The sequence below is a fragment of the Petaurus breviceps genome, unplaced genomic scaffold, assembly GCF_028583685.1.
Source record: "Petaurus breviceps papuanus isolate PSGF00001 unplaced genomic scaffold, PetGlider_PUasm1.0 180, whole genome shotgun sequence".
NCBI lineage: Eukaryota > Metazoa > Chordata > Mammalia > Diprotodontia > Petauridae > Petaurus > Petaurus breviceps.
In genome coordinates, this window is record NW_027185782.1 from 4,475,215 (window position 1) to 4,492,143 (window position 16,929).

At 48.6% G+C, this 16,929-nt stretch overlaps 1 protein-coding gene across 5 annotated transcripts in view; it reads right to left on the bottom strand.

Moving 5' to 3' along the window:
* NFIC (nuclear factor I C) overlaps nucleotides 1–16,929 on the bottom strand; it is a 133,723-nt gene that overhangs the window by 29,748 nt on the left and 87,046 nt on the right. For all 5 annotated transcript variants that reach the window (XM_069086903.1, XM_069086901.1, XM_069086899.1 and 2 more), the window contains exons 3-7: nucleotides 14,852–14,923; nucleotides 10,328–10,402; nucleotides 8,681–8,804; nucleotides 6,636–6,760; nucleotides 1,038–1,163 (exon numbers count right to left, since the gene is read on the bottom strand). In XM_069086903.1, the coding sequence (XP_068943004.1) occupies nucleotides 1,038–1,163; nucleotides 6,636–6,760; nucleotides 8,681–8,804; nucleotides 10,328–10,402; nucleotides 14,852–14,923 (522 nt within the window). The remainder of the gene's footprint in view (nucleotides 1–1,037; nucleotides 1,164–6,635; nucleotides 6,761–8,680; nucleotides 8,805–10,327; nucleotides 10,403–14,851; nucleotides 14,924–16,929) is intronic.

Here is a 16,929-nt window from a genome sequence, read left to right on the forward strand (position 1 = left end):
TTCAGATGTTAGGGAGTTCTTTGTATCGAGCAGAATTTGGCTTTGGTGGAACTGCTACCCAACTGGTTCTAATTCTGCCCTCTGAGGGCAAGCAGGGCAAAAAAACCCATCGATCAGGAGGGTACTGGGTGACTCAGGTCTTATGGTTAATGCAGAATATCTATGGCTTTTGTGAGCAACATAACACTGGCCTGGATGAGTCCTAGGATTCAGAACTGGAAAGGGCCTTAGGGGGCATCCAGTCCAAGTCCTTTACTTGACAGATGAGGCAACTGAAGCCCAGGGAAGCAACTGCGGGAGTCTTGCACACACATACCTAGGGATATAAGTGACACATACGGGTGGTGTAGGACAGAACCAAAACCTAAATGCAGGTCCTTGGACTCCAGAGAGAACACTCTTTCCACCATATTCCATTGCCTCTCCTGAGGCATAGGTTTGATTTGCAGGGCTGGGAAGAGGTGGAATGGGCAGAGACAGAAGAGATCCCAAACTTTTCTTTTAACATATGGAGGAACTTTTGACATAAGGAGAAACTTCCACTTTGGAGGGGTGACTTGTCCCCAACCACCCCAGGTGAGTCGATCCCAAACCAAGACTAGAGGCCTAGGTCTGAACTCATTCCCCAGCCTAGCTTAGACTGAAGCCTGGGAGGCTATACTAGGAGAGATCTGAGTCAGAGGATAAGAAGGGTTGCCCCCATGACTCATGAAGGGGTGGAAATCCAGGGACTAGTTGAAGGTTCTTACATCTCATTTAGAAATCAACTAGAAATGGAGGTGGCCCTAGGAATGGCTTGAGCACCATCATGCCTGAGGTAGAAAGCAGATGACCTTTCTAGGGTCAGAGGCCTTGGTTAATTCTGGGGATGGGGAAGGCAGGAGCTTAGTCTTTGTTTCAGTTATTTTTAGTGGAATCTTTAAGGTTATCTAAATACACCATTGGAGCTAGTGCTTAGTGTTCAGAGCCAGAGGCTTCCCTCCTGGGCTCAGACTTCCCCAGGCCCAAGCCATGGCCCTCGGGGTGCACCTCCTTACCGCTGTGCACAGCAATGACAGGCCGGTGATGCTGGGTGTAGCTGGAGAGGCGGGGTGAGTCCTGAGGCGATGGGCTATTGAAGGGGGACTTGTCCATCTCAGTCTTCTTCACTGTGGGTGAGATTCCTGTGAGGGGAAGCAGAGATCATCACTTCAGTGGCTGTGGATTTGGGAGGTGAGGCGCCTGGGGATGTCTGTGAGAGGAGCAGGGGCTCTTGGCCTCCATCCTGGGGAGCTGGCCTTTGAGGATCTGTGTACCTGCCTGCTTTTGTCCATCTTGCCTTTCACAAGTAATATGTGTGAGGTAGTGTGGCAACATGAAGGAGGCCTGGCCTCGGTATGAGGGAAGACACCTTATCAGGTTTTGTCCCTGACACATGGGCCCCCCCCCAAAAAAAAAAAACAAAACCAAACAAACCATGCTAGGCATTCTATGTGTGCTGGAAGTGCAAAGACAAAATGAAAACCCATCCCGGACCTCAAGGAGTAGGAGGTAGGGAGGGGACACAACATCTAATTGGATGAATGAAATTTAACTTGAGAAGAAAGTGCCAGACAAGACCTGGACCCAAGAAAGGCTTCTGCAGGAAATGGCACTTGAGACGGGGCCTGAGAGAAGCCTATGGGAACAAAGAGCAATGGATGAGCAGTGACTTCTCGGCTGTGGTCTCCTTCTCAGCCCCTGCCAGGACCCAGAGGGCGCTGCTGTCATTTACAATTGTGAAGTTGTAAGGTCCTTGAGGGCAGGGACTGCCTTGTGCCTCTTTTTGCCTCCCTAGGGGATCTGGCACAATAAATAACGGTTTATTGACTGATTGACGTTGGACTAGATCTCTAGGGCCCTACCAACTTCGAAATCTGAGCTTTAGGATTGTCCTAGCTTTCCCTCCAGAGCCCACCAGGCTGAGTTCTGCTACTTACTAATTATAGAGCTTCTCTCCCAGGCTCGGTTTCCCATCCATAAAGTAGGGACTAACACTACTCACCCAGCCTGGTGTGATGTGGACTGAATGCAATAACAAGCATGAAGATGATTTGATGCAGGATATTAACTGTAACAGTTGTCGTTACCATCATAATAGCTCACCCTGGCTTGCACCCTCTTCCTAACCTTCCCTTCACTACTTCAACTGAACCAGGATTTTCACCCCAAGCAGTATCCTGGGATGGCGGGGAAGAGGGGGGAGGGGAGACAAGGGAGGGATGAGAAAAAGGGATGAGAGCGATGGGGGAGGGGAGAACATCCTGGAACAGTCCTATGGCTGCCATCATTGCTACAGGCAGGCTTCTAGGGCCATGTGGCGCTAAGGTAATGAGGTTAGACCTCACTCAGACGCACACTTACAAGGATTTCCTAGAACATCTTGTTCAGGGATTGAAATAGCTATGCCTTAGTGGCTCAGGACCAGACCCTGGGGCCGGGATGTTGGCTCTCTGCCCCTGCCTCAAAACATCCTATGAACTGTGAGCATTAGGAGGAGGGTGTGGAGAAGGGCTGAGGCTCTGTGGGACCCAGACATGACTCTGGGAATGTATATGCAGGGCAGAAATTATCTTTGTATTCAACAAGTAATCAGCAAGTCCTGATCCAGGGCCTCCTGTGTTGGAGGCACACTTGACAGATGGTGAAATTAAGGCCCAAGCAGTGTGGTGCAGGAGAGAGAACAGTGAACCTGGGTTTAAACCCCATACTTCCCACTCACTCCATCCCTCTGGGGCTCAATATCCTCATCTAGGAGAAAGGGAGACTGAACTAGAAGCCCTCTAAGGTCCTCTCAAGTTCTAAGGCTATGAACTGAATAATAATAATAACTGTTCATGTTTCTATAACTCTTTAAGGTTTGTGAAATGCTTTCTCTACATAAACTATCTCATCTGAGCCTCAGGACAATCCTATAAAAAGTGGTTATTATCATTCACACTTTACAGATGAGGAACCTGTGGCTGGGCTCTGAGGGGCTGTGGTTTGCCAGTTAACAAAGCAGGATTTAGGCAGTCTGGGGCAGGATTGGAACCCAGATCTTCTTGACTTCAAGGACAATACTTACCTACTACGATAACCCACCTCTCTATGAACAAAGAGGTAAAAAGCCTAGCCTGTTAGAACTGGAAGGCTCTTTAGACATGTCAGAATTAGAAGGGAACTTCAAGGCCATCTGGTATGTCTCTTTTAATTTCCTAATTTTACAAATGGAGAAACTAAGCCTTGAGAGGGTAAAGTTAGTGGTAAATCCACTCTTGCCCAATGTAATCCATCAAATCAGCAAATTGGTATGGGAGCAGGGATTAGAACCCACATCTCCAAACCCTGCATCCAGGAGACATACTATATTGGAATCCCAGATTCAGTATCAATTTCCCTAGTATGCTTGGGGTGGGGAGGGGACAGTGGGGGTGGGGGGAAGGATTCAAAGGGAAGAGCCTGGGAGGGAAGGAGTTGGGGGGAGGGGGAGCTGGACAGATAAACTCCTAGGCCTGAAATCTTCCCAGGGGAGCAAGGAAATCACAAGCTAGAGACAAGCAAGCACATGAGGGGGGAGGGGGAAGTATCACTTTAATTAACTTAAGCCCCCTCCTCCCCCCTTCTTAATGAACAGCTAGTTGGGGCTGTCTAGACAGGAAGGCTGAAAAGCATACCAGAAAGCAATCCAGCTACAATCATCTCAGACACTCCAGAGGGAGCTGGTTGGGCTAGGATGGGAGCTAAGGTTACGGGTCCCTGGGGCTGGGCAGGCAGGAGAAGAGGAGGATGGATGGGATTTCTATTCCCTCTGCCCAATGGCGACAAATTATTATAGCGCTGAGCTTGGGAGAAACCAGGTTTAAAATGACAGCAGCGTTCACTTGGGTCAAAGGAAGTCAGAATAAAGTATACCTGGAGTGTTTGTTTCACCTTCTGTGTGAAACACCAGGTTCAAACTTTCAGGATGGGGGAAACAGATTTAGAGTGGAAGGTCCCGAAGAGAGCATCGAGGACAGCCCTCATTTTACAGATGAGGAAAATGAGTCTCCAAAAGATGATGTGATTTTCCCCAAGAACCCAAATTTAGGTTCTCTGGCCAAACACACTGAACTCTTTACATCATGTCACAGTGACCTGGAATTCTCGACATCTTGACATTGCAGATAACACAAAGCTAAGAGGGATGCTAATGCCAAAGATGACAGGATCCAAGACCCTGGAACATTTCTCTCAAGGGTCTGGGATTCTGGGCTGAAACTGACAAGGTGAAATTGAATAGAGGTAATATAAGATTTCCACCTGTTCTGGAGGAAAGAGCACAGGCTTTGGGGCTGTTCGCACATTGTCTATCCCATTAGATTCGATGTGAGCACCTATAGGACAGGAATTTGGGGGCTGGGGTTTTTTCCCCCACTTCTCTAGGTATCCCCAGATCTGACTACAATAGGCTAGTTCAGTCGAATGACTGAGTCAGAAGACTTTCTAGTCCGGGCCCCATTACTGACAGCCTGTGGGATCCTAGACAAATCAATTAATCCTTCTGGGACTTAGTTTCCTCATCAGAAAAATGAGGGAGATGCACCAGGTGTCCTCCAAGGGCCCTTCCAGATCTGCATCTATGAATCTATTTCAGTTTTTAAAAACAAACAAAAAAAAGGCAACTTCACAAGATATCTGGTTTAACCAGTAGTTTATGTAAACAGCTAGGGGTTTGTTTGACCATAAGCTTAATCTGGGTCAACCGTGCTAATGAGATCTGTGGCTTTGTCTACAGAACTCTATTGCTCTGATGTCACCTGCAGTCACCCCCAGTCCCTAACTGGAGGCCTGCAACCAGGTATGGGGGTCATAATTTAGGAAGATCGCTGAAAACCGAATCGTGTCCAGAGAAGGGTGACCAGGATTAGGAGGGGGCTAAACACCAGCAGACACAAAGATCAGATGGAGGGACCAGGAATGTTTATCCTGGAAAAAAAAGGCCTTGGAGGAGATATGATCACTGTCTACAAATAACTGAAGGGCTATCATGGGAAAGAGGGAAAAGATTTATTCTGCTTGGCAAACAACAGATAGAACTAGGCAGAGGGAGGACTGGAAGGAATCAGATTTCAGTTCTCAACCTGATGGAGATAATGTTAATAATAATGCAGATTAAACTTAAAAATAAAAAAAACAAATTCAGTTTCTCATTAGGTGATTTGTCCACACAACATAAGTAAGAACTTCCCAGCTATGAGAGCTGTCCAACAATGGCACCAGCTGCCTGAGGAGGTAATGAACTTGTTCCCTGGGGATGAGAGGGTGACCTCACCAAAGCAGATCCCTAGGGTCTGAGCTGGAAGGGAATGAAGAGGTCATCCAGGTCAACTCCTAGATGGTCAGATGCATCATAAAAGGGATTCCTCCCCTGGGGGGAGATTGAACAGGATGACCATTGTAGGAGGACTATTGGAGGCAATTCTGGGAAATTGAAAAGAATGGCAGAGGGCAGGAGAACACTGAGAGATGAAAAGTCAATGAGACCCCTAGGGAGGGGACCCTGCAGAGATGAGATGGTGCAGCATAGACTGTACCATGCTGTGGGGGAAACTACTGAGATGACAGAGGGCCTGCCTGAGTGGAAAGACCCTAAAGATGTACAGAATGGTACCTCCAGAGGAGAGGACATATAGAGACAGGGAAGCTACAGAAGCAGCTGAAGGCCCAAGTGGAAAGACCCTACAGAGATACACAGGGATGAGAGCTCATAGACAGGGCTTCACTGATAGAACATTACAGACACTGGAGTGACCAGAATTGGGAATTCAGAGATGGGGCATACAGGGATGGAGTGCCATAGAAAAAGCTTCATCCAGAGTTAGGACCCTAAAAATGGAGCTATGTGGACCCTACAGAAATTGGGAGGGAGGCAGAGAACTAGGCAGGACGGCCTGATTTCAAGAAACATCTTAAAGTTCCTATTATGTGAAAAGGACACTGTGATAGGTTTCCCTCCCACTATGATTACAAAGATGAAAATGAAATCAGATCTTGCTGTCAAAGAGTTTACATTCTGGGGGTGAAAGACAAAGCATATTCAGATAGATAAATATAAGGAGGGAGAGGAAGAGAAAGGAAAGGAGGGAGAGGAAGAGAAAGGAAAGAAGGCAGAGGAAGGGAGGGAGAAAGAAGGACAGAGACAGAGAGTATGGACTGTGAAGATCATGGAAGACTTCCCGGAGGAGGTGGCACCAACGGAGAAGGAAGCTAGGGATTCTTGGAAGGGAAGGTGAGAAAGGGCCCCATTCCAGACTACTGAGAAGGGTCAACTGCAGGACTGAATAGGCGAAAAAGGGATGACTTCGAGGAGGGAGTAACTGAAAGCGGGGCTGGGGAAGCTCTTTCCTAACTCGGCCATAGGGGGCCTCCAGCCTGTCGGGGAATATATACCTAAAACTCCAATTCCCAGAAGCAACTGCTCTCCAAAACCCCGCCCCCCGCACGCCTTTAGCCGCCACTACCAATCCCAGGAGGCTCCGCGCCCTCTCCGGCCTCCTCCTAAGCAGCGGCGCTGCGCAGCCTATCGGGATATGTAGTCCGGTTGGCCGGGAAGCTCCAGAAGGCCCCGCTAGCCCGCGGCCCCCGGCCCCACCTACCCCCTTCCATGTCCTCCGTCCAGTTGCGGCTGCTACTCGTCGGGGAGTTGGGTGACGTGTAGTAATCCCCGCCGGGGCTCGTGTCCACGTCTTCCTCCAGAGAGCCTGATTTGTGTCGTTTGCTCCTACGGAGGAAAAAAAAAATCCAGTCGGGTTACCTCATGACCTGGGGGAAGGAAAATTGGGGGGGGGGGGGGTGAGGTGGCGAGGCTAGTGTAATCGAACTGCGGACTTCCGGTTCTGACGGGGGCATTATGGGAACCCTAGTGTTAGCCTAGGATGTCCGAGCTGGTGGAGGGGGCCCTAGAATAATAAATACATAGAAGAGGAAGCCGAAGCCCAGAGAGGGGAGGGGACTACCTCCCTCCCCCACCCCTATTTTACATATGGGGAAACAGGCTCAGGGTGGGGAAGGGCCTTGTTTCCCTTCCATTTTACATGTGAGGAAACTGAGGCCCAGAGGGAAGAAGGGACTTAACTCCCTCCCCCTATCCATCTTTTGCATATGGCGAAACAGGCTCAGGGAGGGGAAAAGATGGGTCTCCCCCACCTTTTATATTTGGGGAAACTAAAGGCCCCAAAAGGGAAGGGAAGTGCTTCCTTCCATTTTATCTATGAGGAAACAGGCCAGGGAAGGACTTTCCTCCCCCACATTTTACATATGGGGAAACTGAGGCCAGGGTAGGGAAGAGACTTGCCCAAGCCCATACAATGAGTCAGAAGTAAGGGGTTGGGGCAGAGGTGAGACCCCAGGGTTGTGCCAGTGCTTTGAAGGGATCCACTGGATTATAGATTTAGAACTGGAAGAAACCTTAGAGGCTATCTGATCCAACAGCCCATTTTACAGAGAAGGAAACTGAGGCCCCAGGGGACCAAGTGACTTTTTGATGATCACACAGGTTAAATAGTAAGTGGCAATGCCAGGATCTTCGACAAGGGCCTCTTACACCAAATACTGCATTCTTTCTACCGCACCACTGGAAAAGAGGGGAGTATCCCTGGGGCTAGGGCATGCAGTGAGGAGCCTGCTGGGACACTCGGGTCATGCATGTGTGGCTGCAGGTTTGGGAGCCCTTCGGTAGGAGGGTTATCCTAGGTTTCAGTTCTTTAAGAATTCCAAATTTTGTCATTATGGACTTTCCTTCCATGGCCCTTCTGCACACCTTAGCAAGCAGTTTAATGAGTTTCCACGGTCAAAAGATACTAATTGCCTAGTGGTAATGAGGTTCTCTGTTCCTAAGAGGCACAATCTGTGCTTGGGTCCATCCTCAAAGTCTTCCCAGCTTGATAGGACCTGTCAGGGGAGTTTATGCTCTGTAATCACAGACCCTTGAAACAATAACAACTTAACCCTCCACATCTGTACAGTAGAGAATCACTTTCCCATCTAGTCCCTTCAAGGGAACTCCCTTGAAGGAGGAAGGGCAAGATTATACCCATTTTATAGATGAGTAACTTTGAGGCTCAGAAAGTGAATGGACTTACCCAGAGTTACACATGTACTAAGTAGCAGAGTCAGCACTAAAAGCTAAAACTCTTGATTCTCAGTTTCCAGGCTCTTTACATGACATATAGAACACCATGCAATTATGGAATGGGAGCGCTAGGAGGGATGTAGTTGGATTGGAGACCATCCAGTCCAGCCTCCTTATTTTACAAAGAAGGGAAATGAGGCTCAGGGAAGGATACATAGGAAGATAATGTCAGAGCTAGGACAATGATGATAACTACTTATATATGATTATATACTGATAGATGTTAGCATATTTATATATAAAACATTTTATGTACATTATCTTGTTTTGATCTTTCAACAACCCTGTGAGACAGGTAACATGGTATCATTGCCCTTTCACAGATGAGATGATTGTGACTCATAGTTATTGAGTGACTTGCTTGTCAGTGGCAAAGTTGGGATTTGAACCCAGGTCTCTTGACTTGAAGTTGAGGGCTGCCCCTGCTACCCCTTGCTGCCTTCTGTAGTTGAGGATGTCTTCCTGGCTTTTCCCTGATAAAGTGTGTGTTTGTGTGTGGGGGGGGCATACCCGCTGGAGGAGGTGCTGGGCAGTGTTCTTCTCATGCCCGTGCTGGCAGGATTCAGGTCATAGGCCAGGTGCCCTTGTAACTCGCCCAGGGAGAAGTTCGGTCCCGTGCCTGTCACCACAGGTGCTGCAAACCCAACAAAGAGAGGGGGGCAGATGAAGTATGGGGGTGTCAGGGAGGAGCTCCCTGGGAAACAGGAGGCTGCAGATAGTATTACCCCAATCTCACAAATAAGGAAACTGAGGTTTAAATGAACCATCCAAAGTCCCAAAATGAGATGGCAGGAGAGTTAGGAACGCAATCATTGAATCTTTAGAGCTAGAAGGGATCTTTGAGATCATTTAGTCAAATCTCCCCATTTCACAGATGAAAAAACTGAAACTGAGAAAAAGGAAGTGATTTGCTAGCAGTGGTATAGTAAATTAGGAGCAGAGACAGGCTTAAAAAGCCAGGACTCCTGCTCCCAGAATAGTGCTGTCTGTTCTGTGCTGTTGTTGCCTTCCCATTGCCTACAGGAACATCAGTTTAGGAGATACAGTTGTTCTCTGAAAATATTTCTATTTTTAGGTTGGTAGACAGCAGTTGTTGGAGTTAGACAGCGGGACAGGAAGATAGTTGCCATTGGGAAAGGGGAGAGGGAAGTGGGCACTGGTCACACTGAAAGCAGGACTACCCCCAAGAGGGGTAGGATTTGAAACAGGGAAGCCCCGGGTGGGGGAAGAAGGGGAAGCCTCCCAGCCATAGGAAGGGAAGACTAGTTGGAGGGAGCGTCCCAAGGCCGGGGCTGGGGCTGAGGGAAGCAGCTGACAGGAAAGACACAGCATCTTTGGGGAAGTGGCAAGTGGGCAGAGTAGTGAAAGCAGTGACATGGGGAAGGAAGGATTTTTGTTGTCAGTCGAAATTTTATTTTAGCTCAACTACTTAAGATGCTCCCTGGCCCTTGTGGGTGAGGCTGTGGCCCCAGGGGACTCAGATGTGCCTCTGATTCCATTGTCAACAAAGGCTGAACCGACAGCTCAGTGAAGGCTCAGTTTCCCCTCTTTCAACTTATCTGAGAGGGAATGAGAGGTCAGCAATAGAGCCTGGGAATAGACTCAGATCATTCCTACAGTGTGTGCCCTCTCCCGCCATCCCCAAAATTCATCTTCCATCCCTTAGCTGAGCCTTCAGTCCTCCACTGAGCCCAACATACCCTTCACTGAACCCCCATCCCTCATCATGCCTGCCATCCCTCTCACTGAGAACCTGTCTTCTCATTGAGTTGACCAGAACTCACCTTGTTCCCTCATTAAGCCTTCCATCCCTCTCACAGAACCCCTATACTCTCATTGGACCCTCATGCCTTGACCAAGCTCCCATCCCCTCACTAAGCTCCAATCCTTCCTTGAATTCTCATCACCTCCAAGTGCCCACATTCCTTTCTTGAGACCACATCCCTATATCCCCCTTTGTTTCTTCACTGAACTGACTACCTTCCTCACTAAGCCCTCATCCCCTTATTGAACCTGCCTCAATGAGCCCCCAACCCTTCACTGAACCCCAGCCTCCTCACTGAGAAGTCCTTCCCCAAACCCATCTCCTTCCTGAGGCCCACGGGTTAGAGCAGGGTCAGGGCCAAATGGGTGCTGGGGGGCCAGGCAATTACTTACTCCGGGAGACTTGGATGAGCTCAGTGACACTGAAGACCCCAGATGTAACAAAGCTTTCCTGGAAGTCTGTGGTGTCTGTGAAGAAAGAGAGACAATGGATAGTGAGAGGCAGGAAGGCCCCATGTGGCAGAGGTGGGATGGGACAAGAGGACACTGGTTCCAGTACCCAGTCCTCTTTATACTTTTGTTCATCCTTCACAGAATGCCAGGAGTGAGATGGACTTGGGGTGATGTCACCCATCTGCCTGCAGCAGAAAGGGCCACATAAACTGGCCAGAAAGGAGCTGGGGAGGACCTTAGAATGTAGAGGGTCAGAACTAGAAGACATCTTACAGATAATCTTCTCTTACTTTCCTCATTATGTAAGTTTGGAAACGGGCTCCGAGACGGTGCAGGACTTGTTCAGCATTGCACAGGGGATCAATAGTGGAGCTAGGAGTAGAACTGGGGTCTCCTGATTCCTGGTCACCTGCTGCTTCCTCTGGGCTATGCTACCCCCCCACACTATGTTAAGATCTTGGGTCCTACTCTAGCGTGCCACTTTCAGAATGCCATCTATGTGTACCCTGGGGGGTTCTTCCCTTCTCACAGATTCATTTTCACCCATTCTAAGGCTGGAAATGAAGGTCCTGAGAGGTTATGGACCTGCCTCAAAATGTAGCCCACCAGGTTAAATCAGGATTAGAGCCCTCTTCTTTTTCCTTTTTTACCACCCATGGTAATATTATATATATATATTTATATATATATATATATATTATAATAATAATAACCTCATGGTTATCGAGGATTATTGGAGCAATCCCTCCAAATTCCCTTGGGGGTAGGGTGGGGGTAGTACAACGCAAATATCAATGATCTCTGGTTGGGCCTAAGGCCCAAGTGCCATGGATGGTCAAGGGAGATGACTGAGGTTTAGCACGTGTATGTGTGTGTGTGTCTGTCTGTCCGTGTGTCTGTGTGTGTCCTCCCCCCTAATTTTCCCCACCAGGGGGCAGCAGTTGCCTGAGTCCCTAAATTTATGCTTTGTCCCAGCATCCTCCATTATCACCTGTGGATGGTCCTCTTGGAGACAGTCTGCCCTTATCCTTCCTAGATATTGTCTCTCCCTACCCTTGCCCCCCACTTCTTCCTTTCACATCTCTAAACCTAGACTGTCCCAGAGGCTCCTTACAAGAATGTCCTATTTCCTGCTCCCCTTAGGAATGGTCAGTCTTGTTCTCTAACTATGGGTTTTCCTCAGACTCCCTGAAAAACCTCATCCACTCTCCTCTTCAACTTTTTTTTCTCTTTCCAGTGACCCCCACACTCCATCTCTGGGCTTGTTGTTTCTTTTGAGCCCGGGTCCTATGTTTGGACATTCTTGTAGGACATCTCCCTCTATATGTCCTGGCATCTCAAACTCATGTCATTATCCTCTCTGAAAAAATGTTCTTCTGATTTCCATCATCATTGCCAGAGATAACACCATTCTTCCAGGACCCACGACACTGAAAACCCCCAAGCCATTTTTACTGTGTGGACACTTCTATGTCCATAGTTGTTTTCCTCATTAGACTCTCAGCTCCCTGTAGTAAGGGCCTACATTCTGGTCCTTTTTGGATCCTCAATGCTTAGCACATTCCTGGTATGGAGTAAGCACTTGATAAATACTTATTGACTGACCAACTCTGGCCTTTCTTCCCTTTCCTTTATCTTCTTCACTTCCTTTATTCAGTTTGCTTCGGAATTCTGTCCACTCATTTCTTCCTTCAAAATATCTCAAAATAGTTCTTTCTCCTCCTCACCATTGCTGTAGTCCCCACCTAATCCAGGACACATCATCTAGAGCCCATGAACTTCTGGCACCAATCTTTCACTCTACTCCAGTTTATAGAGATGAGTCCTCTATAGTCACTCCCCTTGGTCACCTTCACCCAATATATATCACTTAGTCCTACTTCCAAAAGTACATACTGAGCTGAATCTTGGAATGCCCCTTCCAATCCATCAGTGCCCAACTCAAGCCCCACCTCCACCAGAAAGACCTCTGCTTGAAGCCCAACAGTGGCCTCTCCCTTCTTTAGGCTCCTTTTTTTTTGGGAGGCAATGAGAGTTAAGTGACTTACCCAGGGTCATACAGTTAGTAAAGTCTGAAGTCAAATTTGAACCCAGGACCTCCTGACCCAGGGCTGGTGTTCTATCCACTGCACCACCTAGCTGCTCCCCTGGGCTCCTCTTGTAATACTAATAGCTAGCATTCACATAGTACTTTAAGGCTAGTCCAGTGCTTCTCTAACATTATTTAATCCTCTCAACAAGCTGGGAGGTAGGTACTAGTCTCACCTCCATTTCACAGGTGAGGAAGCTAAGGCAAAGGCTAAGTGACTTGCCCAGAGTCCTAGCTTTTAAGAAGCTTGTGAGGCAAGTCTTCCTGACTCCAGGTGCAGGCTCCACCCACCCTCCTGGCCAGCTGCTGTTTGTATCACACAGTATAACACCCAGGCACTGTAATAGCTCTTCAGCTCGACAGAGCTTGCTGAGTGCTGAGGTCTTCCTCTTGCCCAAAGCAGATCCCTGGGTTACACGGGGAAATCCTTATTGGCCAAGTGACCTAAGGCAGGACTTTATGGTGTTAGAATGTTCTCTTCTCTCAGTGCATTCACTCAGAATTGGAAGGGGCCTCAGAGACCATGTAGCCCAGCCCATAAACCTGACCAGGAATCCCTTCTCCAATTCCCTCCCAGCCTCAAAGTGGTCAGTCAGCCAGCTCTGTTTGAAGACCGACAGTAATGATGGGGGGAGGAGAATTCATGATCTCTTAATGCAGTCCATTCTACTGATGGATCACTCAAATTGTTAGGAAGTTTGGTTTTCTTTTCTTATAGGGAAGCTAAGTATGTTTCTCTCTAACTTTCCCCCTTGCCCCTCCCTTCTGGGGCCAACCATAACCAATATAATTCTGCTACCCAACAGCCCTCCAGATACGTTAAAACAGCATCCTTCCTTACTGTCTTCTCTTCAGGCTAAACAATCCCCAGTTCCTTCAACACCCCCCCCACCCCCGCCATGGCCTGGTTTCCAGTTCCCTCCTGGGACCAGGGAGATCCTTCACTCTTGCTCAGGGCCAGTATGAATGGGGACGCCCCCCCCCCCTTTCTGAAAGGGGTCAGGCAGGGCCATAGGCTAGGGGTGGGTGTGAGGAGGCATTAAGTCTGGGACTGGCTGAGAAAGAAGTGACTACAGGCCCTCACACCCCCCCCCCCTCAGGCCTGCCAGCAGTTTCCTCTTGGCAGCTTGTCCCCAGCTGTCCCACTGCAACCAAAGCATTTCCCCTCTTACTGCCTACCCAGCCACCAGCTCCCTCAGTCCCTCCCTCCCTCTCTCCTTCCTCTGCCTTGGCCTCTCCCTGGCCCAGGATTTCCTGTTTCTGCAGTGGACAGGCTCTCTCTCTGGAGGACTCCCAGCCTGGGGAGGGAGGGGGTGGGACCTGACTTCCTCTGCCTGACAGGCTGAGTCCAAGGGGAGTTTCTTGGTGGACTGGACAAAAGCAGCCAGTGGGAATAGTGAAATCAGCACTGGACTTGGGAGTCAGAATCTTGGATCAGCCAGCCACATATACCTGTTCGACCTTGGTCCTGTTGCTTCCCCTCTGTGTGGCTATTATTTCCTCTCCTGTCAAATAAGGGGGTTATATTAAGTGATTTTTAAGGTTCCTTCCAGCTCTAACATTTATGAACCAGAAGTGTGGTGGTTGGGATTTGTGGGTTCTTGCTGGTAGAGAACACTGTGTAATAAGGTAAAAGGAGAGGATTGGGGCCCTGGAACCTTTACGCACAGGGATCTGCCAAGCTCCTTGCTAACCACTGGGTCATATGGCCACCTAGGGTTATAGCCAGTGTCTGCTATGTCTGAAATGGTGAATACTAATGAATCTGCCTCTCAACTTCCCACCTGTCCACACCTTTACTTTAGCAACATCTGTTTTACCTTTGATCATATATTGTGTTGTACAATAGTCCCTGTCTACTCCCTGAAGGCAGGGGCAAAGGCTTTTCTACCTCTATGTCTTTCACACTGTCTAATAAATGGCTCTGTAAATAACAAGACAGAGAGACCCAGGCTTCATCACTAACCTGGGGGTGGAAGGTTGGGGTAGGCCAGCTTCATATCCCTGAGACTCTAGAAGAGGGAAGGATAGTTTGTTTTTCAAGGACTGGGGCCTCTTAGAGATGTTTTTATCACTACAGGTTCATAGAATTTAGATAGAACTATATAGGACCCTAAAGATTTTACAGGGGAAACTGAGGCATAGGGAGATAAAATGATTTGCCCAAGGTCATACAGGCAGTAAGTAGCAAAGCTGGGAATATGAACCCAGATCCTCTGATTCCTAATCCTGTGCTCTTTCTAATACATCACAAGTTAGAAGGGCCCTTAAAGATTCCTTAGGAAATTGAGGCGAAGAGTTAGCAAATGCCATGCCTGGGGTTACCGTGTATCTTGCCCTCTCCCTGTCCTTAATGTCCTCATTCCTCCACTTACCCAGTGTGATGGGCTTGCTGTCTTCTTGGTCAGAGCCCATTCCTGCCCGGGGGCTGCCGCTCTGCTCTGAGTCTGAAATGAGAAGAGAGAGACACAGCTTTGAATACTCCTTTCCCCCTATCTTTGCCACAAGGCATAATAACAATAATAGTCATGTTTTTTTTTAACTCTTTAAATCTTCAAATCACTTTTATACACATTATCTTGTTTGAGCCCCATAGCAACCTTTCAAGATAGGTAAAGGAGGTAAGTCTATGAATCTATGATCACTATTTTATAGATGAGGGGAAAAAAATAGCATTAGTGGATAGAGCACTGGGCTTAGAATTAGGAAGACCTGCATTCGAATCTTACCTTTCAGTGGATAGTCATTGAACCACTGTGAGTCAGACAACTTTCCAAAGACTTATTTACTAAGCCACTGACTGGTTTTGGTTTGACTGAGTGGAGGGACCTCCCACTCTAAGAATTCCCACCCACTGCTAAAATCACAGACCCTTTATTTATTTGTACATAAATGAAGAAACTCAGGTTCGGGTCAAGTGGCTCCACTATATGAGTATAGTAAGTGAGAGAACAGAGAGTGAAACCCTGATCTCCTGATCTCCTGACCTCCTGTCCAGAGCACTTTCTAGTATGGCTCTCCCAACTGGCCCCAGAGCTCCTCCCGTGACCATCCCTATTCTCCTAGAGTAGCTTAGGTGCCAGCCTCGTGGGTTCCAATCCTAGACGGCCATAGATTTAGAATTGGAAAGCACCCCAGGGACCAGAGAGTCCCAACCTCTTATTTTCCGGATGAGAAAACAGAGAGAAGACAAGAGACTTGGCCAGGATCATGCAGCCACTCTCCGAGGAGGGATCTGGCTTCGCGATTGCAGGTTCAGTGCCCTCTGCTCCTAGCTGGCCATCCTTTGGGCATTCCCAGCCTGCCTCTCCTGCTATGGTTGACCTCCCTCCAGCCTACTTCTCTCTTCTCTCTGGGGAGGGTGTACTACTGCCCAGTCTGATTTCTTGGCTTCTTTAGGGGAATCCTGCCCCTTCCAGATGCCAGACAGGAGCAGGTGGGAAGGTGATAGCCTGGCCCCCATTTGGGGATGGATTTGGGATGGTGGACCTGTATGGGGGGGGGGGGGGGGGGGGTGTTAGGGAAAGGCCATCCCCTACCACAGATGGTTAAAAAGTTAATAGCTGGTGACCAAGCAGGGTCGGAGTGCTGGGCCCGTTGCCATGGTGACAGCCTTACACTAATGGCTCCCTGACGTAATCTGATTTGCTGAGTTAATGGACAGTCTCGGCGGCCTCTGCCCGCCCGCCAGAGCTCCCTCTCCCGCCCAGACGGTGATAAATGGGCTCTCTCGCCTCCCCAGCACCCGCCTGCCGGCTGCCCGGAATCAAGGAAGCTCCCGACCTCCGGCCCAGTGGCGCCTTTAACCAGGCCTGGCTTATGCTGAACCTCCTCCCTCCTTTCCCTTCCATCCTTCCCCTGCTTTCACCCACCCAGAGGGTTCCTGGACCCTGGAGGACACCAGGAATCCTAACAACTCCATCGTCTCTAGTGCTGGAAACTTTACTGAGAGCATTTCTCCCAGCCATCCTTTGAGGTGGGCGTTGACAAGTACGGCTGTCCCCATTTTACAGATGTGGAAACTGAGGTCCAGAGAGATGAAGGGGCTTGCCTAAGTTCGTACAACTGGAGAGTGGCAGAGCCTGCATACAGACCTAGTTCTCCTGACTCCAAGTCTGTAACTCATTCCACCATACCACATGGCCTCACATTACCCCGCAAAATGCCTGCCCTTTGCTGGTACAGGGAGAGAGGGTGGTGATTGATCAATCAGCCAAAGTCCTTATTAAGCACCTACTATGTGCTAGTTACTGAGGATACAAAGGGGAAAAAATAGCTCCCACCCTTGAGGAACTAACATTCTGTTGAGGAAAATAATAGGCAAAAATCTTAGTTCGGTTAAAAGCTTTAAAGCTTACTTTAAATTCAACCTTAAAATAATACTAAGACTTTTGGGACCCCCTTTATAAGTATATTCAAAATATGCCAAGTCAATACAGAAGCACCAGCAGCT